This window comes from Ixodes scapularis, unplaced genomic scaffold, assembly GCF_016920785.2.
Source record: "Ixodes scapularis isolate PalLabHiFi unplaced genomic scaffold, ASM1692078v2 PGA_scaffold7__128_contigs__length_106722199, whole genome shotgun sequence".
Taxonomy (NCBI): domain Eukaryota; kingdom Metazoa; phylum Arthropoda; class Arachnida; order Ixodida; family Ixodidae; genus Ixodes; species Ixodes scapularis.
In genome coordinates, this window is record NW_024609882.1 from 1,104,948 (window position 1) to 1,129,183 (window position 24,236).

The following is a 24,236-nucleotide window of genomic DNA, read 5'->3' on the forward strand; positions in this document are numbered from 1 at the left end:
AGAAGCGAGTCGCAGAGTAGCACAGAGTCAAATGTAGGGCCGTACCGTTTGCCAAAGGTGATAACGCGACAGTGTGGGCGTACAAAGCTGCTGTCCGAGAAACGCCAAAGCCTGTGGCTTGCTCGCATACGTGGGAAGTGTCCGTGTCTGCGGACGTCACTTCATTACCGGTAAGGTATACGTTGCTCAACTGTACGTGGATTGCTGGATACTTCTTTTCGCACCCTGTGCGCATTGTCATAGCGGCCGCAGGGCAGTGTTTGGTGTCTGGTAGCGTCACGCTGCAGGGATGTGCTTTTATCTTTCTCGCAGCGTTTCTGTAATTGTGTAGTGTTTGTAGCACGCTTTTGTCGATGGTGTTGCGGCGGCGGCGTCGAGTTTACCCAGCTAAGGTGCTGCGAATTTTAATGCGGCAAGTGCGAGCACATCTCTTCGTTTGCAGACAAACCTTCGGCTCTTCGGCTCTCATAAAGAGGTTTGTTTTATTGCCTGTCAGCTCGCCTTGCTCGTCACAACGATACGCTTCGATGGGAGACGCATCGCTGTCAGGCTCTTCACCCATCCAGTCGTGAAATAGTTTTGAGCATTCAGAGCCTTGCCTTGAAGGCCTACACTTGTTGCAGCGGCACGTAGTTCGACGACAAAACCAGGTAGTTAATTACGTCCACGTACGTCGTGGCTGGCTGCACGTCCGATTCTGGAGCGGTGTTTGCGCCGACGCGTAGCCAGCGTAGCGTGTACGGATCGACGCCGTCGTGCCACTATGGTCGTGCATCTTTACTTTTCGCGACACCAACTAACTATAGGTGGCGCCACTCATTTTCCGAAATGGCGGTTATAGTCAGGGTCGGAGATGCGTGCCGCTGCTGAGCCTACCTAGTGTGCTGGCTTCACAGAGCGGCACAAATTATTTCTGGTCATACGAGGGAGCTAGGGTGTTATGAGCGCAGAACACCTCTTTATCCGGAAAATAAAAACGGTGTTTAGCGCAATACTTATTCCAGGAGGCATGTTTTAATTCTGGGGCGAAACCGAAACTAACCTCCATTTTGAATTTAATTTCTCGATATAGGTTTTAATTTTGAATTCTTTCATAACTAAATATGTGTCTCACATCGTAATTGTTTAGTTAAAGAAGTTGTTCGCGGGAACTTTCGTTTGTGACATACATGTTTGATTCAGGCACTTCAAAATATTTCGGAGATTTCAATGCCCCTTTAAAGACGGGGTCTTTTATAGAATATCGGAGCTGTTAAAAAAATCAGTGCTAATATATGTGCGTTCTTGCTGCCTTTTCTGGCTCAGATTAGTGCCATGTGAAATAATGAACTGTGGGCCTTTTAACGGGTTTTTGGTATTTTGATGATTAATTGCTTTAACATTATTCTAGCACAAGAGTAATATAATAAATCAATTTTTTACACTATGTCCCCAAAACATATAAATTAATAAATGCTGTTCTTACTACAACAACCCAAAGACGGAATACGAGTCAGACAGCTTAAGTGTGTGTGTTTTTTAACGCGTGACGCATAGGACTGTATATTGCATGCAATGCTTGTCTGTTCGTCTATCTTGATAACGATGTCAGAGTTTTTCATATGCTAAAAAGAAAAACAAAAAATGACACCTTTTCGGAAAGACTATTATGGTTAAATGGCGTATTTTTGTGATCGTAGCTTTAATTGGGGAGGCATCCATTCCCGTGATTTGTATTAATAATCATAATATTAAAATTCCGATATTTTAATACGCAATTTTTCAATCTTTAGTATATATGGCTGCTTACAATACCAATTTCAAACGCGCGAACAAGTATGACAATCAAAGGTGTGCTAATTATCATCACTGGTGCCAAATGCAGTATTTTTAATTGCCAAGTTATAAAATAAAAATAATCTAAAATCAATCAAAACGTTTTCGCTATAGTGTGAGAATCCATGTAAAATAACATTAATTCTGCTTAAAGCATATTTTCTATCAAAGTCGCGACTTTTGACAATCGGCAAGAGTTACAAAGTAGCCGTCAAAATCATTCCGGACCAAATGCCCCAAAACAAACAATTAAAAATAAAAGAATTTTTTTTTTTAATTACCAGTTTTTTCATAACATTTAGTTACTTTCATTTGTACGCGCCGTCGCCTTGCAAATCTCAGCCTTTCCAGTTCGAAGGAACGCCTACCTGCTTGCATGTCTGCTCACTGCAGCACGTTGCGTTGGCGTTGAAAGCCGGGGAAACAGTCATGAATTTTAGTATTGCGTATACGAGCGAACGCAAGCGCTGTGCGTTCGCGTTAGCGCGTGCGCGGAGCCCGAAATCGCGGTCTTGGTTTGGCGCATGGCGATGAGGCGCACGCACGACCGTGGGGCACGCAGCCCTAACCCAAACGCACAGCGCTTTCGTTTGCTTCTGTACGCAATACTAAAACTTTCTAGTACGGTACACCCCCCAGCATTATGAAAGACCCATTAGAGATTGCATTTTGAGGTGGATCTGCCGAATCCGCTTTGACAAAAAAAAAAAAAAAAAAAAATAAATAAAAATTTTTTTGTTATTGCGGAAAAATAAATTAACCTTCGTTCCTTCCCTTCCCTCAAAATTGTATGTGTCTGGCATGTGTATGCTTAAGACCAACGCGCAAACTGAATAGGCGAATGGCCGGGTCTTTCATATTGCAGGGGACTGTACAATCCCATAGCGGCTGCACCACTACGTTGGGACAGTGAAGAGTGTTGTCTGCGTTCGGAAATGACATTTCGCGAGCCATGATCGCGCACAGTTCCGTCGTTCCCGCTGAACAGGAGAATCGGCCGGGGGACTCTCACTAGAGCGCTTCCCGTTTCCGCCGCGGGAGGGCGAGCGACGAGCTGGAGTCATATCGAGCCCGTGTCGGGCCCACAAGCTCTTCAAAATAGGAAGGGCACAACTCATTGCGAGTGGCTTTCGGCATCGCGCTGTTCGGGTGATACAAGTTCCGTAGCGAAGTAGCAACTGAACGGCGCACATGTAGTGGCGGCAGCGTCCGCGTCTGCTTCTCAGTACCTGGCGATGGCGGCCGGCGGGCGGAAGTACAGGAAGTGACGTCACGTGGGAACTAAGTTACTGTTCTTATTCACCATAATAGAGCATTTCCAAAATTTCTCTAGGCAACAATGAGCCGCTGCCTTGACGGCGGCTCATTGTTTATCTGAAAACGGGGACGGATTTTGAAGAAAAAAATTCACCGCACTTGACGTGTAGTTCATGTTGTAGAAATTGTGCAATCATATTTAAGCGTCTACCTTTTATGCGGTTTCCACGTCTCTTGGGGTTCAGGCAAGCCAGCGGGCACGGAAAGAGTAGCTAAATATCAGTGCCCCATATTTTAACCGGACGACACGGAAACCTCCTCCACCGACGAGGGCGACCACCGGTACCGAAAGCGCGCAAAATGTGACGTCTTTGGTCCTGGGCTTACTACTGGTCAGAGGCACTAAAAACTTCTTTTTGGTCGAAATACAAAATATAAGTGGCGCGAACCGTTTCAATTATTTGTAAAAGTAGTTTTTGTTCACTATTATAGACGAAAAAAAGAAAGAAATGCAGTTTATAAAGAACGGAAACAAGAAATGACCCGTCGACATACCCGCCGCCAAGCGGTGGCAAAGGTGGCGCATACTAGAAAGGAGTGGTGGGATAAGGCACCGACGCGGAAAAATCCCGGATGTACGCGTTGGCGCTGCAGTCGTATGGACAGGAGGATCCGATCGGCTCCGAGCGTTCCGAAGGCCTTCGGCGAGAGGCTTTGTCTCGCGGTTTGGCCGTTTCGCGGTATGGCAGCGCGAAGTGGCTCCCATTCTGAACTGATCTTTACCCCGTGTTTGCTGTCGTTTGTGGCCAATGAAGTGTAATGCCGAATTAGTGTTTAATCGCGCAGCAAACGCAGTGAAAGCCGCTTTGGCATGCCCGCTGCATGCAGCCTACCCAGAACTAGGGTGCCTCAATGTCCTTCTGTTTAGGGTGATGCCATCGTTTGTAGTACCCGATGCCGACAGCACGCGCTCACGGGTAAAATACAAAGAAATCGCAGGAAACAAAATGTCGCCGTAGCACAGTCAGCGCCACGAGCGCGTGCAGGGACACCCTCTTTCACGCGCTTCAGAACAAAAAATAAAAATAAGCGTTCGAAACAAAATGGCCAGATGTCATCACCCCAAGCAAAGCGCACATGAAGGCACCCTACCCAGAACATGCTTCAGTGGCGCCCTCTGGCGCCGTCGACACGGAGTGCGGCGGCCGTGAGCGCTCGATGAGCTCACTATTCCTCCTCTAGTTCACGGCCACTCAAGCCAGGACCTACGACGTCATGAAGGAGGTTATTTTTTGCTTGTTTTTGTAATTCTAAATTGCCTATAACTTTTAAAATAAAGCGAATTTCGCGAAAAGAAAAGTTTCACTCAGTTACTACGTTCAGTGCGCTCAGGTTCGGTGCAAATTAAAAAAAACTGTAAAAAGTCCTTGCAGGGCCCCTTTAAATCTGGAAATAATTATTGTCACAATAATTATTTTCACAATTATACCGACCAATCACAGTAACCTCAGTAATATACAGACTAGCTATGGAAATTGTAAAAAGAAGAATGGGCAGAGAGAAACCAGATTCTTGGGGAGCTTCAAGACGGTTTCTGGAGGGATAGACGATTACATATAACTTATTCGTAATCACTCAGTGCATAGAGATAGCAATGACAAGTCAAAGGCCATTGTGGAACATCAAAGGGCATTTTTGCCCTTTGATATGGAACATCAAAGGGCATCAAACAGCATTTTTGAACATCAAAGGGGCATATGACAATGTAAATCAGGTAAAACTCTGGGGCCAACTGAAGGGATATGGGTTAGGGCGAACCATGGTTAAGTACCTAGAACGGGTATATACGGAGAATAGGGTGGTCAAAGAACTACAACACCAGCAGCAATAAAAAGATGAGTTGGAAAGGTTCGCCCATTGTCTCCCCTGCTCTTTATGATATACCTCAGTGAGATGGGAAAAATATTAAAGCAGTGTAACCTAGGTTTTGACCTTACTTACATGGAGGAAGGACATAAAGTAAATCAAGTAATTAGCAGGGTTAATAGATGCAGGCGACATTGTACTCGTATCAGAAAGTCGTGAGACAATACGGGAACTAATTAGGATCTGCAGCAGGGAAGCTTGGCGACAGTTTAGGCCTAAACTTCGGTAGGGACAAGGGAACCCCTGGAAATACAGGACACCGTGATAGAACATAGGAAAGTACAAATATCTGGGAGTAACATGAAGATATTGTAATAAAGAAGGGGAAACGAGATTCAGCTATTATGAAACACAGGGCACTCTGGAACTATAATAGATATGAAGTCGTTAGGGATGTATGGAAGCGAGTCATGGTGCCAGGACTGTCATTTGGGAATGTGGTATTGCGTATGAGGTCAGAAATCCAGGCAGGTTTAGAGATACAGCAAAGGAGTGTGGGCAGGTTGGCATTGGGGGCACATGGGAATACACCAAATGAGTGAGTACAGGGGGATATGGGTTGGGCATCTTTTGAGAGTAGAGAAGCGATCAGTAGACTTTGAACAAAGACTAGCTGAAATTGAGGATACACGGTGGGCAGGGAAAGTGCACAAGTATCTATATATGAAAAATCTAAACACTAAGTGTACAAACCGAACCCGCAAACAGAGATCTAAATACATCTAACAAGATGGGGCCGATCAGAGCATATCAGTGGAAAGGAAAGGAAATAAAACTGCGAGGAAATTGCGGGAAGAGAGAATGCAGGCAAAATCAGCTTTAACAACTTACAGGGCACAAAAACAAGAAATAAAGGAGGAACAATTGTATCAATTCATTGGAGAGCTCATTGCCGTTTGAAGCTAGAACGGGGGTACGTGCTAAAAGCGAAAACATATAGGGCTAAATTCCAGGAAATAGACACTCTATGTGACATATGCAAACGCGAAAGGGAAACTATATAGAACGCGTAATTTTGAGGTGCACGGGGCTTCGTCCCACCCTCTTGGGGGGGGGGGGGGGGGGGGGGGGGGGGGGGGGGGGATGACTACGGATTTGGAGACATGAATGGACTGGGATTTGCGGACATGGATGGACGAATGGATAGGGAAAGAATTTCGGTAACTAAGAGAAGATCTAGGGAGGGGTGAAAATACAGATAAAAATAAGCAATGGGAACACTTTAAAGGGGCAAAGAATTGTGTTACAACCAAATTTATACAAATTTTCAAAAATAAGCCATGACGAAATGTTAGGCTAAGTGGGGCAAGCTGCCTCCCGTTACAAAGGGTATAGCCATTACCATCCATTCATCCAACGTTGAGGTGGAGAGAGTGTATGACCATCTCGTTGAGGTGGAAAGAGTGCGGTAAAAGCGTAGTCAACTTGTGTAGCAGTGGCAAGTGAGCTGCCATGGCGAAAATAGAGCGGGCCCCAGCGTGGGCCCGTGCAAATTGGTGTCGCGGGCAGTCTCTTCGAAGCAGTTAGCGCCTGATAGCTTCACGCGGACCACCAAATTGCTCTGGCGATCCCCACACCTGGCGACAGCTCTCGCTGTCCCCTCAACGAATTTCAACAATCGAAATCCATATTAATTATCTAAGTACTCGTTCGGTCCAACACAGAATTTTTGCCTGCCTGTTTTTTATAGTATGTTTTTTTGTTTTTGTTATTGCCTGTCATGCCCCAGGAAGTGAAACTGGAGAAGGAATACATGAAAGGCAGTATATGACTCCCGACGAGAAATAAGAACGAGATGAGAAGTGACTTTTATCAGAAAATATTCGAAACCTAGAACTTTAAGAGACTCCTTATTGAGTAAAGACTTCTATCTAAACAATGTTTAATAAAAGACAAATACGTGTTACTTTCACCACACCCGCTTATTTGTCCCTGCAACATTTATTAAAATGACATTTTAAAAAACCTCACTCACTTGTTCCAAATTAACAGGTCTCAGATGTTTATCCTTATGAATAAAATGAAGCGCATGACATCAGACATACAAAAAGAATCTGAGGGAAGCCACGCTTTTAAATTGAGCGCCAAATCGATCTAGTTTTTTAAACGAATTTCGGTGAGCGTATTTACAGAGGTATAATATGGTAGTGCCTTTGTTTAGCTAATGCACGAAATTATTGCTTCACTTAGTAAAGGAGCATAGAAACAAACAAAAAAAAAATCTGCATTTTCTATACTTCGATTCCGTGTAAACCAGTAATGATTTTTGGGTTACTGCCGTTTTTAGTTTGATAAACTGGAGAGGGGATATCCAATTAATTTTGCTTACTTTCTAATGCAGCTTTTCTCGCATTCTTTATAAACGCCACAGTGGCATAATATGCCATTCGATAATTTCGCACAAAAAAGCTCAACGTAAATTTGTTAATAAAAAGAATATATTGTTTTGTTTTTACTTGAAAGAGCTTATATTTTCATTCAATGAATTCACCCTGCTGTACTTCAATTTCACTGCGATTCTTGGATCATATTTTTCTACCTTGCACTTGGAACCAATTGTTCCGGGACCATTTTCTTTTACTCCCGCTTTCAGTGCTACAGAACAAAGTACTATATGTATGCTGACTAACCATAACAGGTATAGCCATATAGCCTCCTCTATATACTGACAAAGCCTGGCATATCGTCACGTGGCGCGGCCGCCGAAAGTGAAAAGGTAGAGCGGCAGACAAGAGTCTTCTAACGGGCGCCCCGCTGCGGCGAGACGCCGAAACTCAATTGTCCCGAGCGATGGAATGTCCGCTCGTGCTTCTCGCGTTCCTCGGGCTACCGCTTCTTTTCTCGTCGGGTTTGAAAACCGTGTTTCGGGACCTCGCGGCTACAAAAGCTGTGCGCTGAATACCAGACTCCCCGAGAAATGCTATGTGCTACCAGATCCTCGCGCTCTAGATCTGCGACCGGGCACTCTATGGCTCCGTCACAGAACTGCCAGGCTTTGGCGTAGCATGTTCCCACAAATGTCCAACGCTCTGGTGATATTAGGGAGTGAATTGAGAATACTGAATTTCGAAAAGGTAAGGCAGAAATGTCTTTTTTTCCCTCTCTTACAATACCAACCCTCCGTGTAAAAAAAGAAAAAAGAGGTAATTTCGGTATGATGGAAACCGCCACTATGGTGTTGACCAGCATAAGCAGAGGAAGTCTTTCTACCTCAACCAAAACTTGAAATCCCGGTGAAGATTACATGCACGCGTACACGGTCAGAAGATCTTCGTCATGCTCATCTGAATCTTCAAGAACTTGCACGTGGCGCTCCGGAGTCTTTTGGTACACGTTTGCTACACATCGTCTACAGATGTTCAGTTTTTGCGCAGCGCTTGCAGCGGTATACCTTTTGAAACGGCAGTGTCGATTTTCAATCTCATTTCCGCAGCGACAACAAGTCTGTGCCACAGTATGGCACCCATTCTCTTGGGACGTGTTGTCCGGGTATCCCCTGTTATTTACAGTTCCCAACCACCTTCCGCTGAACTGCAATTAGGAGCTTGGTGTCTTGGTGCATATTCGCCGCTTGTTTTGCCGCAGCTTCCTTTTTAACGAGCAAACTTGTAAGTTGTAAGCTGCCGCAAAGGTCAGTTTGTCTTCAGCGAAAGCGCCTTCTGAGTTTCTTCGTCTCTCAGGCCGGCGACAAGCCCGTCCCTAAAGCCGGGGTTACGTTGCTCATACATCATACAAAAAAACAGTCTGCAAACACGAGCTACAGCAATATCCGTGGTTCGAATGCCGCGTGCCAAGTTTCCTCCTTGAACTCATTGCCAAGCGGCAATCGAAGCACGGATCTCGCGGTGACTCACGTTCGAATTGGACTTGAAAAATCGAGCCAAAAATCGAGCTGTAAAAGACTATCAAGTCTTTTACAGCTTCATGTTCTAGTCGACACCGTGTATTGAACTTACACGCTGTGGACCGCAGTGCCCCTCTAAAAGAAATTTCAGTTCGAGATACGTCTCACAACACGGCAAGTCTGACGCTGCTAAGTTCTTGAGGACTTTGTACGGTTGATCACCGGTAACTGTTAGAAACGTTGCTGCCTTTTTTTCTTCCTTGCTCGAAACGTTCGACGTAGGTCTCGAAATTATGAGGGAACTCGTCGAGCTCGTTCATCTTGATGCGACATACTGCTTCTGTGGTGGTCCTTCCAAGCGTTGCTCTTCTCGTTTCTCGCTGGGATTTTTGGCTTAACAACGTGGCAGCCATGATCCAGGTGGTCACCGTTCCTCCCTGAAGTTGCGATGAGCTTCGGTGTCAGGTAACCAGTATACCCTCGCCATGCAATGTTGCATCGTGAGCGAGAGAGCCAAGACCAGTACGTTTGTTTCGGAGGAACGCTCGAGCTTTAATAACGAGTACGTGCCGAGCGCGAGTAGTGGCAGCTAGAAACCATTCAATCCTGTGCGGCCGTTGTTCTCCATGTACACGCCTCGCCAAGTGATCTGATTGCACCAGGAAGATCGAAAAAGGGTTTCGGGAATGTTCACCCCGCGGAAGTGCTGAGAGGCTGCACTCCCCAATGCTTTGTTATATATAACCACTGCGCGAAATGCTCACGCATTTCTACAAGAATTAGCGCGTAGAGGCCGCAACAATTTAAGCCGACTTTTTGTAATTTTTTTTTTTTTTTTAATTAAGGTTTTAGAGGTTTTTTTTTTTGCCATTTTGGTGTATAGGCACGTTCACATTCTTGCGACCGAGTAAGACCGAGAGAGACCAGACCGGTTTTTCAGACTTTTGTGACTTCTTAGGACCGGATGCGCTGCAGCGGAGCTGGTCCTAAGAAGTCGCAAAAGGCTTAAAGGGATACTACAACGAAATTTCGGTGCTCATTTTTTGGTCTATATGTGTTCAAAAAAGCACCATCAAATCGAACATACCAATATCTTGTTAAAAATGTCACGAAAAGAAATTTTAAAACGAATTAAACGATTAGCAAAGAGCACCTGGTGGATGTCGCTAACGCCTCGCTTGTAATGCCCGTCTAGCAACCTTGGCAGCTAGTGACGGAGGTTGTCTCGCCTCCGGCCACGACGAGAGAAGAGGGGCAGGAGGAACTCGCCTCTTCTCGAGAATGCCTTTTGTGTGTCACAGAAGTCGCTATTGTCCCCCTACAAGATTATAGAAGATTAACCCGTCACTCAAAATTTGTACAGAAGCAGCCGCTTCGGTGGCTGGAACGACTAGGCCATCCTCTCGACGTCAGCCTCGCCGTAGCTTTGCGCGTCTTGAGACGACCTACGTCACGATTGCGTTGGATGTCACGTGGTCTCCGCTGGGCCTTCTCCGAGCGCTTTCCAGAGTGGGCCGTTTATAACGAAAAATACAGCCACCAGGCTCAAAATACAAACATGCGATTGTCATTTACGGATATTGTGGATCATATTCAACCTATTTTTGAACACGACGGGAATATTTCAAATTTCGTTGAAGTATCCCTTTAAAAACCGGTCTGATCTCTCTCGGTCTTACTCGGTCGCAAGAGTCCGAACGGGCCTTATTTATCTAAGAACCGAAGTTTTGCGAAAAAAATATTCAAGAGGAAAAGCTTCATTTTAGGTAAGTACCAAAAAGCTAAACCTTAGCTGTAGCTCCCCCGACCCACTGCTCTGTTGTCTCGTTTCTTAGTCACGCAGTGGTTCTCTTCCATTGATGTTTTGCGGACCCGTTGTGGATCGGCGGAGATGATGGAGGACACCGTTCGTTGTGAATGAAACGAAAATGCATAGTTTAAGTATGATAATGGTCTAATAAATGTATTTAATGAAGGGCTGTGTGAAGTAGACCTCTCTAATTGATGTACACACGAGAAAGCTTACGCGAAAATTGGAACGTTTCTTCTCAATCTGAGCAGAGACAACTCTTTTTGGCGGATTTGACTGATGAGGCATGGCTTTGCGGACCCCTAGAATGCCTTCGTGGATCGCAAAGGGTCCGGGACCCCCATTTAAGAACCACTGCCTACGTCTGACGCCCCCTTCGTTTGTTAATTACATCACAAATGATGCTAACAACCTCAACCCACTGTTTCCCTCCAACCGGAACAGTCCAGTTGCTTTCTGCCATCTTCTCGACCCAGTCACATGTCTTTTTTCCCCTTTAATGAACAATGAAATATTTCTCTTAAAAAAAAAACAAAAAAAAAAAAAAAAAAAAAACAGTCCTCACAATGCTTTCGGGAAAAAGAAATCCTGTATTTTTAAATAAAATGCAAAAAAAAAAAAAAAATTAGTTGTATACATATTAAAAAGAAATCATAGCATAATAAGCATCATATAAGAAAATCTAAATTGTAAAGGAAACTTTGGCTGTGTGTGTTTCTCGCGTTAAAGTTAAAAAGGCGCCTTGAAGGAACGAAACCAAAACTGAGCAAAACGAAACAGGTGGATGAAGCTTCCCACGATGCACCACGTCTAAACTTTCTTTTGTTCTGCTTGTTTCTGCTGGTTCTGTTCCTTCTGTTCGCTTGTTCTTGTGTAATCGCTGTCGCTTAGTCACGTTTTTTTTTTTTTTTTTTCTTGGCACATTTATTATTTTTACTGGTTTCTCGGCACATGCTTTTTCAAGGTTAGTTTCGACTGTATAACCTAATAATAAGTAAGAGTAACTGTGTTGACCGACCGTGTTGCTCTAAACAGCGAGGAAGTTTTGGGAAGCTGCCAAGTTGCCTAAAAAGTGCCGGCGGTAAGCACGCAGGTTTGATACGGAGTTTGTGGAACCGTTAGATTGTTACCGCGACCTAAACTTTATCACTTGGGTGTGCCAAGTATCACCTTAGAGTTGCAGCAGCAGCGGTTGTTGTTGTTTAAAGTGACCGGGAAATGTTCGAACCAGTGGCTGTCTACGGGCGGTTCTTTCCAATCTGTTAAATGTCTACCGGCTGTCTTATCCGTTTGTATCTTTCTGGCCAACTCCGAAGGAAGGTTGATACGTTTTGTGGTCGGTCTAAACCGTCTTTATCGCCTCAGCCGCCTGCTGATAGCTCCGGCAGATAGGTGCATGCTGACTACGGGCGAAGCTAGGAGAAGTTTAACTTGGTGCTGACGTTCGGCACTTCGTGGCAAACTGTTTCAGATGGCTCTCGTCAGGAGCTGCGCTTGCTTGAAGCGTCCACCGCTCACGTTCTGGACGCAACGCCGCAAGTTCTCTCGAGGTAATTAAACGGTTTTGTCGTGTTGCTTTCACGTCCCCCATCGGCCGAGTCGTCCATCAGTTTTGTGTATAATACTGTATCAGTGATGGAGGCAGCATAAATTAGGAGCACCTGCACTTGTAATCAACTTCGAAATCTTTACAAGTCAGGGCAAATCGCGAAATCGTCTGCTATATCTTTTTCTTTCTTGGTTTACGTTTGTGAGAAGACTTAGATGTAGCTTCTACTCTAGTTTTGTTAGTACGTTTAGAATCACAAAATATAAGTGAATACTTCAAATGGTAGTTCTTTTTTTAGCTCCCAGATACGGCCGCACCATTGTTCTGTTTATTTACTGCTTTAGACTTCTTTTCCTCTCCGTATTATGGCTGTCATTCGAAGTTACCAGATTAACGTTTCTCGTTGTACCAGAACTGGTCGTGCTGTCGGATGAGGTGTCGACTGCCCTTCGCCAGGGGGAACCCGTGGTTGCCTTGGAAAGCACCATCATCACACATGGCATGCCTTATCCAAAGAACTTGAGGTAAGCCTCCAGTCAGAGCTTTCCTGACACGTTAAAGACTGGTTCACATGCAGCAAATACTTATAACGGAGTGCGTTAAAACCTCTTGCAGTCTCATTATGACGAGAGCACACAGGCGACATGTATCGGGTGGCTGCAGAACACACTTGTCATTTCCGTATATTTCCTACTTTTTTTCGTGCATCATTCTTTCTTGACACGAAAAACGTTAGACAATGTTATAAACGTCCATTTCTCGTAGGTGTTGCATACATTTCGTTTTACAAATACTACATAACGTTCAATATAGTGAAATGCATCCTAAAATACCCGAAACATTCTAGGGCGGCCAATGTCCCTATTAAAAATCCAATTAAAGATTGCGCCATGTCCTTGAATGTAATTTCCATTTTTTAGGACGCTTAGAGCCCATAGTTAAGTTATGACAACAAATATATCTCAGAATCCACTTCAGTGCCCTTTTAAAGGGATGTTGAACCCAAATATGAACTTCACAAAATAAAGCCGCAGAAGTGTTGATCGGGATGCTACAAACTCCAAGACATCGCTCATACATCGATATCTCAAATGGATGGCCATATTTTTAGAAAAAAAGAGCGTGATCAAGCGAGGTATGTGACGTCACAATTCTCCTGGAACAATTGAGAATGAGGGGAAGCGGCCTTGTTTCGCTGCCCCTCGCTTTGGTTCACCTGCCCGAAGGTACGAAGTGAAGAGAGGAAATAGGAATTGCGACCCCACATGCCTCGTCGGCCATGTTCAGTTGAGCATTTTTCCAAACATACGGCCATCTGTTAGAGATATCGCTGTATGAGGGATGCTTTCTGGGTTTGGCAGCGCCCGCCTATCGCTCCAGCCTTGTTTTGTGAGCTCCAAACTACGGTTCACCATCCTTTTATCATCCTATAGCTGCCATGGGCAACAGGAAAGTTTAAGCATCATAAGTGGAGGGTTTATGGGAACACGCTATATCCCCTTTTCTGTTTCCAGCACAGCGACGGATGTCGAAGCCACTGTGAGGAGCAGGGGAGCCATTCCAGCCACGGTTGGCGTCTACCAGGGTCGTCTACACGTTGGTCAGTTGTTTACACTTTGGTTGGAAGCGTGCAGTTGTGGCAGACTGCCTCTCGGGACTTGTTAACTTGGAGTAGAGGAAATCTCGCAACCTTTACTGGTGGGACTTGACATTTGGAAACGAGCTGTGAACGTTGGAACTCAGTTCTTTACCTTTTCAGTGGTGCTGTTGATGTTGTGTCCCTGCATTATTTAGGAATGTTTATTTGAGAACTTAAAGTTGTTCAGTTAAGTGAAGCCAGTGTTGATTCACTGGTATTAAGAATACACGATTTCTGAAGTATCTAGAAAAAGATGGTAGGTGACCATTGACCTTTGTTCTCAGTTATAATTTCTACATGTAGGATAGGAGCTGGAGGGTTCTTTTTCAGTTTGAATCTCTACTTCTTTTCAGGGATGGGAAGTCAACTTCTAGAAGAACTTGCCAAATTAGGGGACAAGGCTGCCAAGATATCCCGTCGTGACCTACCTGCGGCCCTTTCAAAGGTTAGAAAGCTTGCCTAACAAAGTATGCTTATTCACTGTGCGAGCGCTGTAGGTTGCCAAAGGTGTCTACATGAGTAATTTGCTTCTCTTTCAACCTTAATTTACCCCATGATTACGGGGACACTGACAGGGTATTTATGCTCACCAAGGTTTTTATTTGAACATGACTTATGACAGCCCAACTACCCAGAAAACAATTTGCAGCTTGGAATTTGGTTTCTTTCCATCCGAAAGCCGCCGGTCGAGAATTGGCCGGTTTGACACACGCTCACTCTCTTTTCTACGGTCAGATGCTGTTGAAACTAGTGTACCAAATATATTTAAAGTCGTGGGCCATCTGAGGCACAGATTCAATATTCAGAAAAGAAAAGAATATGAAACCAAGGGTAGAAACACAGGCAAGCTGGTGTAAAAATAAAACACACGAGGTCTCAGTTGAGACCTTGTGTGTTGTGTTCGTTTTTTTATCGCTTCTCGTCTTGAATTTGTAATAGAAATATGAAACTCATTTTTTTGTGGCTTCCAAGAAGCTGCAAATATGTTGGTTGTAAACAAATGTTGCATAGATCACAGGGACTACATGTGCTACGTCATTCTCAAATATGGCGACGTACCGGGAACTGAACGAAGTGATGGCAGTGCAGGACATACCAATGTTGTGATGGACAAAGGACTGCTACTTTGGAACCGTGGTTCGCGGTACCGGCAAAAATCTTTAAGCACGGTACAGCGTTCGGAACTGATAAAAGTGCAAAGCCTTCACGCCACAAACAATGTATGCAACGTCTTCGTCGTCTGCTTCACATGCCAGAGAAGCAGAGGACTGGAAGAAAAGTGGGTAGGGAGTGATAGCCACGTGACTTCTGGCAACTCTCTCCGTCCACATTTCCCCTTCCTCCTCGGTATGCTAGTCAGCAATTTGCCTCCATACATATATTTTGGTTTCGGAGCAATTGAGTGTTGGGGCTTTATTAAAAAGATACGGGACTCTGAAGCAAAACATTGATTGGTATAGTGTCCAGACGCTGTATTAAATTGCCTGGCAAAAAAATTAAAAAATTTTTTTTGGGCGGTGTTGATGTCCCTTTAATTCAATTTGAGTCTGTCTGTTTTATATGAAGATTGTTTTGCCCAGGGCCTTTCAGGGGGAACAACAGTCTCGTCGACCATGGTTGCTTGCAACAGGGCTGGAATCCAAGTTTTTGTCACCGGTGGCATTGGGGGAGTCCACAGGGGTGGGGAGTCAAGTGAGTTGTTGTCAACCCTGGAAGCTGTTGTTGCGGGCTGGAATATTGTCGCGAGGGTGTTCACAGATCCGCTATCATTGACCACCTCATGAAAGACTAGTGATGGACCGAATCTGCCGAACTTCAGATTCGGCAAAGTCCGGCAAATGCCGAACTTTTGCAGGAAAGTTCGGCAAAGATTCTGCAAAAATTCGGCAAATGTCTGCGCACGCGCGAGAACGCGACGGAGCCTTGGATTGCAAATGGATGCCGTGCAGTCGTGCGGTTGCCATCGTGCAGTGTAGTGCAACCAGCAGTTACGGCGCAGTGTGGGGTAGGCAACACGGTAACTGTGCGTTTGTGAGCGAGTGTGGTTCTCTTCAATATTTTCTGCCTCAAGAATAGAAGATCGACCCGTATTTACGTAGCCTACTGCGCAAGTGACAAATGATGCGGTGCATTCTGAAACATTCAGGCATTGGGCGACAATAAAGCACTCCTTGCAATTATAACAATTCTATTTTCGGCTCAGGAGTATTCCAAAACAAAATAATATTGCTTTTTCAATTAGTGTTATTTCGCGATTTTCATGTATCTGCATAAAACTAAACACAGAACTACAATGCTCGACGTTGCACATCCGGCATTCACTCTCCCTATCTTCCTAACGTTTGCGTGCGTCCTAACACCAGAAACGGGCATTTTAAAGGTTAAAAACGAGACTTTGCGAATATGCTACGCACACTTTCATGCAAAGCTGACGTCAAGTGACTCAAATCGAAGAACATTACTATTTACAATATTATTATTCTCTCTTCTGGTGAAGGCTCAGCAACTGTTGCATTCGTTTTTGCGCGCAAAACGGTGACTCCCAGAGAAAGCAAGAACGCAGCGTTATTGCCTTCATTTTAGCAATGTACACACACATGTAGGCTTGCGCTGATGATGCCTCAAAACCGAAACTCTCATAGCGTGATTCGTGACTGCGCCACGCTTGCTTCTATCCAACCTCGTTCTCACGCCACTTCTGCAAGGAGTCACTAAAATTGCCAGTAAACACACAAAAACGACACCGATACAATTATCTTGCAGAATATCACCTTATTTAGTAAACATGTTGCATTTAAGTTAAGAAAAAAAGAAACATAAAACCTTTTTTTAGCCAGAAAAAAAACGAAATATCAACGAGTCTGGTAACAATGTATTTTTGCCGAATCTTTGCCGAATCTTTAAAAAAGTTCGGCAAAAGTTCAGCTTTGCCGAATCCCAAGATTCGGCACCGAACTTTCGATTCAGAAAAAGTTCGGCCCATCACTATGAAAGGCTTGCAATAGGTGTCGGGTAACTTTCAGGTATCTTTTAAACTAAAATCTGCACAAACAAGACGAAGGACCAGAGAAGACTTGAGCGGAAGTCAGCACTCTGGTATAGAGATCTTGTCTGAAGAATTAAATCTTTAATAATAATGCCGTTGTGTGATCATTTCATTGCTTATAAACTTTGTCTATCCGAAACACTTGTGTTGTCTGGCAGCATATACTATTGCAGACGATACAGGTCTGAACAACTCGCCATGCTTTCTTGATGTATGTTCCAGTTTCTGGCGACATTCTGGTTTAGTCTAGGCCGAAATGTGACGTTTTGTTCTCGATCTGTGAAGTTCTCGGACCTTCACAGATCGAGAGAACTTGCGGGGGTTGGCGGCCGTAGCAAATGGCAGACCTAGTGTTGCAGCTCGCGTGGTCTCATCTGGCTTTAGGAAATGGGTGCTGCTGATGAGCCCTTATGGATGTGCTGAACAGCAATATTTTCTCTCCTTTGTTTTCAGCTCTGGACATCAGCGCTGATCTATCGGAACTTGGTCGCACTCCCGTGGCCGTTATCTCGGCTGGTGTAAAGTCCATTCTCGACATTGGACGGACCCTTGAATTCTTGGCAAGTGTTGTCATTGCTCGGCACAAATCACGTTTCGAATATGTAACTCTAGAGCACTGAAACCCTCAGAATCTGCTTGCTCATCTTGAATGACTTTGCAATAGACCTAATGTCAAAATTGAGTCTTGGATAAGCCTCGCACACGGTTCCACATGTTCCGTACATCTCGCCATTCACCCTCCTCTATTTTACTGGTACGGGGGATGTGGATGAACTTAGCGAGGCTTACGCTTAAAGTTTGCATTTTAAACTGGAATGTACATTATACTTGGTGTAGTGGTATATTTTGCATTGTAATTAGTGCAGTGGCTTCTACTGTACTGATTAAATTTTGTGCACTAGCTAAGGGGGAGTTACTGTACTGCTGTAATTGTACTTGGCATCAACTATCTTGGTCAAGGCCACTACTGTGAAAGCTTGTTGCGCTAGTGCATGTGAAGGAAGGTGAAGCTACGTGCTCTCGCAACAGTTTGGGGCTCCAGCACTGTGGAAGCTATGCTAGCCTTGACAATGTAGCACAGAATAGTTGACGCTGAGTGTAGTAAGGTAGCTTCCCCTGTATTGCATCTTGCACCATAATTGATGAGGCAGCTTCTGCTTTTACTAATTATATTTTGGACCACTGCACCGATTATATTTTCTGCTATTAGTAATGCGACTTCTACAATACTAATTGTGCTTTGTGCTAAAGTTAGCAGAGTGGCTTCTACCATACTAATTATATTTTGACTACTCGCTCACTGGTCCTGCGTGGTTGGACATAGCAGACCGTTTCCTTTTGGGAACTTTCGTCGCGGACATTTGGCGCTGGGTTTTAATTACCTGGACTGTTGCGCAGGAAACGGAAGGCGTGTGCGTGGCGGCCTTTGGAGACTCTCAGGACTTCCCGTCTTTCTTCACGTCTCGGAGCGGACACCACGCGCCCTGGAGAGTGGCCAACGCCTCCGACGCTGCCGCTATGATTGGTCGGTATTTTTTCAAACATTCGTCACGCTCGAATCGTTTGCTTTGATTAGTGTGTCGAGGTTTTATCCTCTAGGGTGCTGTTTTCCTAGCTCCTGTTCAGTTATGAGACTGAGGGAAGTATCTAAATTTGCAGACTCTATGTATTTTGTCGATAATAAAGCGGCTGAAGTGTGCCAAAAAGAATGAAGAGCCTGATGTGAAGCATTTGAATGCCCATGTTTGGAAATTTCAAGTTTGATTCAAACTGTGCGTCCTTCGGGGCTGCTGGAAAAGTATCCCGGTCTTTTTTATTTGGTCGTAACGAGCGCCTTGACACGCACCGCGGGGAAGGTACTCCCGTCAAAATTGAATTCTGCTGGCATAGGGCTCCAGTCACTAATACTGTGTGGTCAGTGGCAGTTCGAGAATGGCGGGGAAGTTTTTCACGTTTCCCGCCTCCGGTGCATGCTTCGTTCCATAACACTTTGGCATCTCGTGAGCTTCAAGCATGCACTCACAGCCTGTGCATGACAGAAGGCCACGGGCACGTGCCAGAGGCCGGGCATTCAAAAGAGACAACCTGTCATTCTCATTCTTTCGGAGAACACATAGTTAGAAACATGAGATAAACAACAAAGTGCTCAGCGTGTGAAGCGAGTAATCCGAGTAAGACACGAGTTAAAAGAATGGTCTTTCCAGTTGAACTTATGTAAATTGTCTTATGGTTTCTGGGATATTCTCTTTTTCCTTTCCTAGTTTCATGCTAGCTGCCATGCTACAAAATCATGTAAAGGCAGCCTGCTGGCTGCCAGGCCTTGCATACAAGCACCGACATGCTTTTGTGGGCCAGATAATGTACAGGGTGTTCGGAAAAGAGATTTTTATTTAGGTTTTTTCAACACAAACATGGGCCACGCATCACCGAACGTTCATTCTCCACCCAAATGTAGCCCTAGTGGTCAAAACTAGATGTCAGGGTTTCATAACTAACCGTTATCTTGTTCCAAAATTATTAACAATTTTCTTAAATTTTCAATGAGGAAACGACGGCTGATGGACCTCTCGAATATATGGAGCTGAATGGCCCCAGTTACCGAAAACGGGAAAAAACAAGCCCTATTTTCCCATCAAAATCTTCAGAAAATCGCATAGCTTATGAATGACATGACGGTTAGTTGTGAAACTTCGGCATCTGGTTCGTACCGCTAGCTTTACATTTGGGCAGAGAATGAGCGTTTGGCATTGCATAGTTTATTTTTGCAGTGAAAATAACACTAACTTTTTTTGTTGGACACATCATACAATACAAATGTTTGCAATAAAAACTAGTTATTGTTATCATTATTATTTTTCGGTAGCATATTTACTATCGGGCGTCCCGACGTATTGACGCACGCTGAAAGATGGCAAGCACTCCGGGAAGATGCGGCAACTGAACAGCACGCATCACTGCCTGACGTCTCTTGCTAGCTGCGGATGTCCTTGGATTTTTAACGATCTATCTTGTTGCACTGGAAGAACTGCCATAGTCCCGTTCCATTCTTCCGCAGCCAGCCGCAATGCTCTGCACTTGGACTCTGGCATCCTGATTGCTGTGCCCATTCCCAAGGAATTTGAGGCGGACGGCGAGTCTGTCGAACGGGCCATTGAGCTCGCCGCTCAGGAGGCGAAGTAAGGTTGCCTTTTTTGTCCGGTGGGCTTCGGTTCCTGTCCTTTGGTATCGTGCAGAGGGGGAACTGGCTTAATTTGCAGCTTCTCGTTTATAACAAGTTCTTGGAGACCTTTGAGTTGAATAGCCCGAGGAAATGGAATCTTTAGAGATGAAGCTGATGTCCTAAGGCTTGATGATAGGTTTGGCTTTGTATTTATTGTCCAAGAAATCGACAGTTTATTGTTTTGTAAGAGTGTCTTTTTCTGTGCTCCATGGTGCCGTACAGTGAGAACTTTGCAAGAAACTACAGTAAAACCTCGTTATAACAAAATGGGATATAACAAACTAATGGATATAAAAAAAGCAATCATAATTCCCCTTGCTTGTTAATAGTGGGAAGAAATGGACAGTGGCTATAACAAACTAATGGTTATAACGAAATAATTACGACCGCTCCTTCAACTTTGTTATAACGAGGTTTTACTGTAGCTTGTGTGAGCCGAAAATTTCTAAAAGTGTTTTTTTGCAAATTTCCGTTTGTTAGATTTGTTATATGGGTTGGTATACTTTGTTTCATACTTAGCATACAGCGCTGTCAAAGTTACTGGCGAGCGAGTGTGGCTTCATCTATGGTTTCTTTTGCGTGAGAATGCGCGCAAAGGATCTGTGCAAACCCTATGCTCGCACCAGCAGCTTTGACAGCGTTGTACGCTAAGGATGAAACTGAGTGTAGCTTGTGGCTGAAGACGAGTTAAGGCTGGTTCAGACATCAGCGTTGATTGGGTTGCATTGCGTTGCGCTCCACTAGGATGCTTTGCACATGTTGCATGGCTCTCGGTTGCAATGGCGACTTGGCATAGCATATCGTCAAAACGGCCGTAATGTGGTGTGTCATACTCAAAACGAAGATGTTGGAACTGGCCTTTACTCAAATACAGCTCTAGTTGCCGTAAATTGTTCCCAAATGTACAAAGTATCGTGTGGACTAGAGTCACTGAATGTTCCCAGAGTACCGAATTCCATTCAGGCCGCTCACCGGAAGTCAATCCCGCAGAATTCAGTTCCGATTCGCTGGTTTAGCCTGCGGCGGAAGTTATCAGTCTGGCATTTTGGAGATGGGCCCAAATCAACAAAAAATGTATATAAAACATTTTCGCGTTACCGTGGGTACACATGAGTGGGAGTTCTGGGCATCAATGAGTTCGGACCGAAAGGAAGGTCCATGGATTTTTTCTTGTTTTTTTATTATATCAAGTAGCCGCTAATCTGGTTTGCCAAAGAAGATTGTCGGCCCGTTTGCTCGCTCCGGTTGCACTGATGCTGCGTTTCAAACTCTACGCCTCAGACGCTAAGCCTAACACTCGACTTCAATGTGTTCCGAGGCAAGGGAGAGAGAGACGAGACAGCGAGGAGCAAGTCCCGCACTGTTCGTAACGAAGGAAAGAACTTTAATAAAAACAAACCAGTGTTGCCACAGACCAGGAAAGTGGATTGAAGAAGCTGTGCAAGAACGAACGCTACACTGTACGCGCCTTGCTTCGACCGCACAGGGCAGTGCCATGTTGGAGGTCGCGACTGCTGCACCGCGACTCGGTTACTCGGTTCCGAGACGAAGCTTGAGAGTTTTGGTGCTCTGGGGGCATTCATTGACTCTAGTGTGAACCTATCAGCTTATCTACACCTGGATTAAAAAATTTCATACGGCACTATCAAAATATACAAACTTACCAAAGGTTGAGTCCCAGCAACCTCATGAATGTCTGCATAAAACATTTTAGAGCATTTAAACAAATACGTACCAACCATAGTTTAGTCTCTTAGGGGAATCTCTTGGGGCAAGATTCTCCGAGCCCTATCATGATGTAGTGCCCCACCAGGCAGATTTATTAAATTTTCTTCAGTTTTCTCATTTAATGAAGCGAAAAATCGGTGCACATTCCATGGCATCTTTGAAATCGACGAAGCTCGCAATGAGAGCCTACGCTCCCCTTTCATTGCCTGTGCATCTCTGGTTCATGGTGCAGTTTTTCTTTTGGACAGTGAGGACTGCAGGATGGATGGGATGTTCCTCACTGCTGTTGTTTTGTTTCGTGTTCGAACAGGGACGCAGGGATTACCGGAAATGCAGTGACCCCATACATTCTTAACAGGGTGAATGAGGTCACGGGTGGCGCCTCACTTCGATCCAGTATCCTTTTTGTGTACACTTCGAATATAATGGCAAGTTACGCCCTCGGCACTCGACTAGTTTCAAAAGTCTGTCTGGCGACTTTGATAAACTGCGACCCCTATGATGATGGCTTTGCTGCAACGAGCCACCAGATTCTGTAACGGCTCACTGGGCGATTTTCGCTCTACCGTAATATCGCTTCATTGAATCATTTTAGTATATTTAGAACAATTCCCAACAATACTTATGAGGAAGTGTTTAGCATGACATATCACCCAGTGGCATGCTGTAGAATATTTGCTTTTCTGCTACACCTGATTGAACCTGTAAAACCAACCTGCTAGCAGATTTTTATACTTTACGCTATTGTGGGTTAAAAACAAGCATAATAAGCTCCTCCCAAAAAGCACTTCACTTTTTCCACCTTAGTGAGTGAACTCTGGAGACTGGCATTTGCTCGCTGAGATTGGAAGGGTGGATGGCTTTGTTGGAGGTGCCTGTCTTGTTCTTCTTAACCTGCAACGGGGTATAGCAGATTTTTTTTAGTTTCGTCATTTGGTCACTACTTTTTGCTATTACAAAAACGCTGGTCTCCTAGTGGTGCAAAAAGAGTCAAGAGCTTAAGTCGAGGGACAAGGAAACACCATTTGATTTAAAAAGTGTATCGAATCTTGTCAGGCATAACATTGCATTTTGGAACTGCCCCCAGACAACCGCACCAGTTATCAATTGTCCGAATAAAAGTTTAGTTTTATTTGGAGTTGCTCCTTGACGCTGTCTTAAGATGTGGCTCTGATAAAGAACAACGCAGTCGTCGGGTCGGACATTGCAGTGGCTCTTGCCGAACTGGAGAGGAAATCGAAGCGTGCCAATTTCTTCAAGGTTGCGTCGTCCCCAGCAGCTACAGGACAACCGGTAGTTTGACGGGCTCAGCATGTTTCTTTTTTGCGACTGCCACGAATGCCCGACGTCGTTGCTATTTCAAAATTGGTTCTAACGCAAAATGCAAACCCGGGCCACTTTTTTTCTTTTTTCTTGTCTGGAGAGTGTGTTTTGTTTTGCATTCTCAAATAAAAGAAAACAGCAGATCATTTTTTAGACGTTTGTTTTGTAGGTTGTTGCCTTTAGTCTGTTTTGGTTTCGTAAATAGAGCCTGCTTTCAGGCTGTCATCTCTTCTTTGAATTCTAGAGCCTGGAAGGGGTTTTGAATTGGCATGGTGAGCTTTTTGACTATGTTTTTGGATGCTTACACTGGCAGTCAGTGGGAAATGATGTTTTCGTAGATATTAAATTTGTGCGAAATGAGTTAAAAATTTTATGATATACCTGTTGCGTGCAAGGTCAGTTCACATTCAGTGCAGATAGTGGATTTTGAGTTCGAAGCCAATTCAAAATGTATACCGTATTGGTTTTGGCCGGATAATTTCTAATCAAATAGTTTTTTTAAGCCTTTCACCACTGGGCACCATGTTGAAACGAGAACTATATTGATGAAACATGGCTTGTAAACAACGAATTTTCCTGGGTTATCCTAATCGAGGGAATTTTAAGTCTGCTCGGTATATACTAATATTCTTCCGAATTTGACTAGAAAAGGAAAGCAGGAATAATTATTGCGGGCTGTCGAGGCATCGCTGCCGGATGGTCCTTTTGCCGAATTACCCGAGCATCCAAGCGAATGTTGGGAGCAGGGAATGTAGGTACACGCACTGGTGACTGCAGTAGTGAGTGTTCGAAGGCAAAAATTTTAAACGAACAGCACTTTGCACTTGCATTTCTCAATGCATTCTTTTGATCATTAACTTCAAATATTTAACACGGAAGGTCAGCGCATGTACGTATACGTTCCCGGCATTCTTTTTGGTCAGGTTGGCCCCTTTGAGTGCACTTCTCAGGGAGCCCCTGTTCGTGGGAATTGCTTCCCCGCAGTTCACAGGCGCTCGGTGAGAAGCGCACTCAACGCCGCTAACCCGCCGCGATCAGCACTTCGAGAAGTATGAATATTGCAGTTCGTCTTGAAGCGA

General features: G+C 44.6%; 1 protein-coding gene across 1 annotated transcript in view; it reads left to right on the forward strand.

The window, feature by feature from the left end:
* Positions 1 to 12,020: 12,020 nt before the first annotated feature.
* Positions 12,021 to 24,236, forward strand: part of LOC8043982 (pseudouridine-metabolizing bifunctional protein C1861.05) — a 482,938-nt gene continuing 470,722 nt past the window's right edge. Inside the window, exons 1-10 of the mRNA XM_042286548.1 lie at positions 12,021 to 12,202; positions 12,614 to 12,725; positions 13,716 to 13,801; positions 14,194 to 14,285; positions 15,421 to 15,532; positions 17,340 to 17,446; positions 18,285 to 18,411; positions 19,942 to 20,062; positions 22,145 to 22,230; positions 22,997 to 23,127. Coding sequence (XP_042142482.1) covers positions 12,124 to 12,202; positions 12,614 to 12,725; positions 13,716 to 13,801; positions 14,194 to 14,285; positions 15,421 to 15,532; positions 17,340 to 17,446; positions 18,285 to 18,411; positions 19,942 to 20,062; positions 22,145 to 22,230; positions 22,997 to 23,127 — 1,053 coding nt within the window. The 5' untranslated portion in view covers positions 12,021 to 12,123. The remainder of the gene's footprint in view (positions 12,203 to 12,613; positions 12,726 to 13,715; positions 13,802 to 14,193; positions 14,286 to 15,420; positions 15,533 to 17,339; positions 17,447 to 18,284; positions 18,412 to 19,941; positions 20,063 to 22,144; positions 22,231 to 22,996; positions 23,128 to 24,236) is intronic.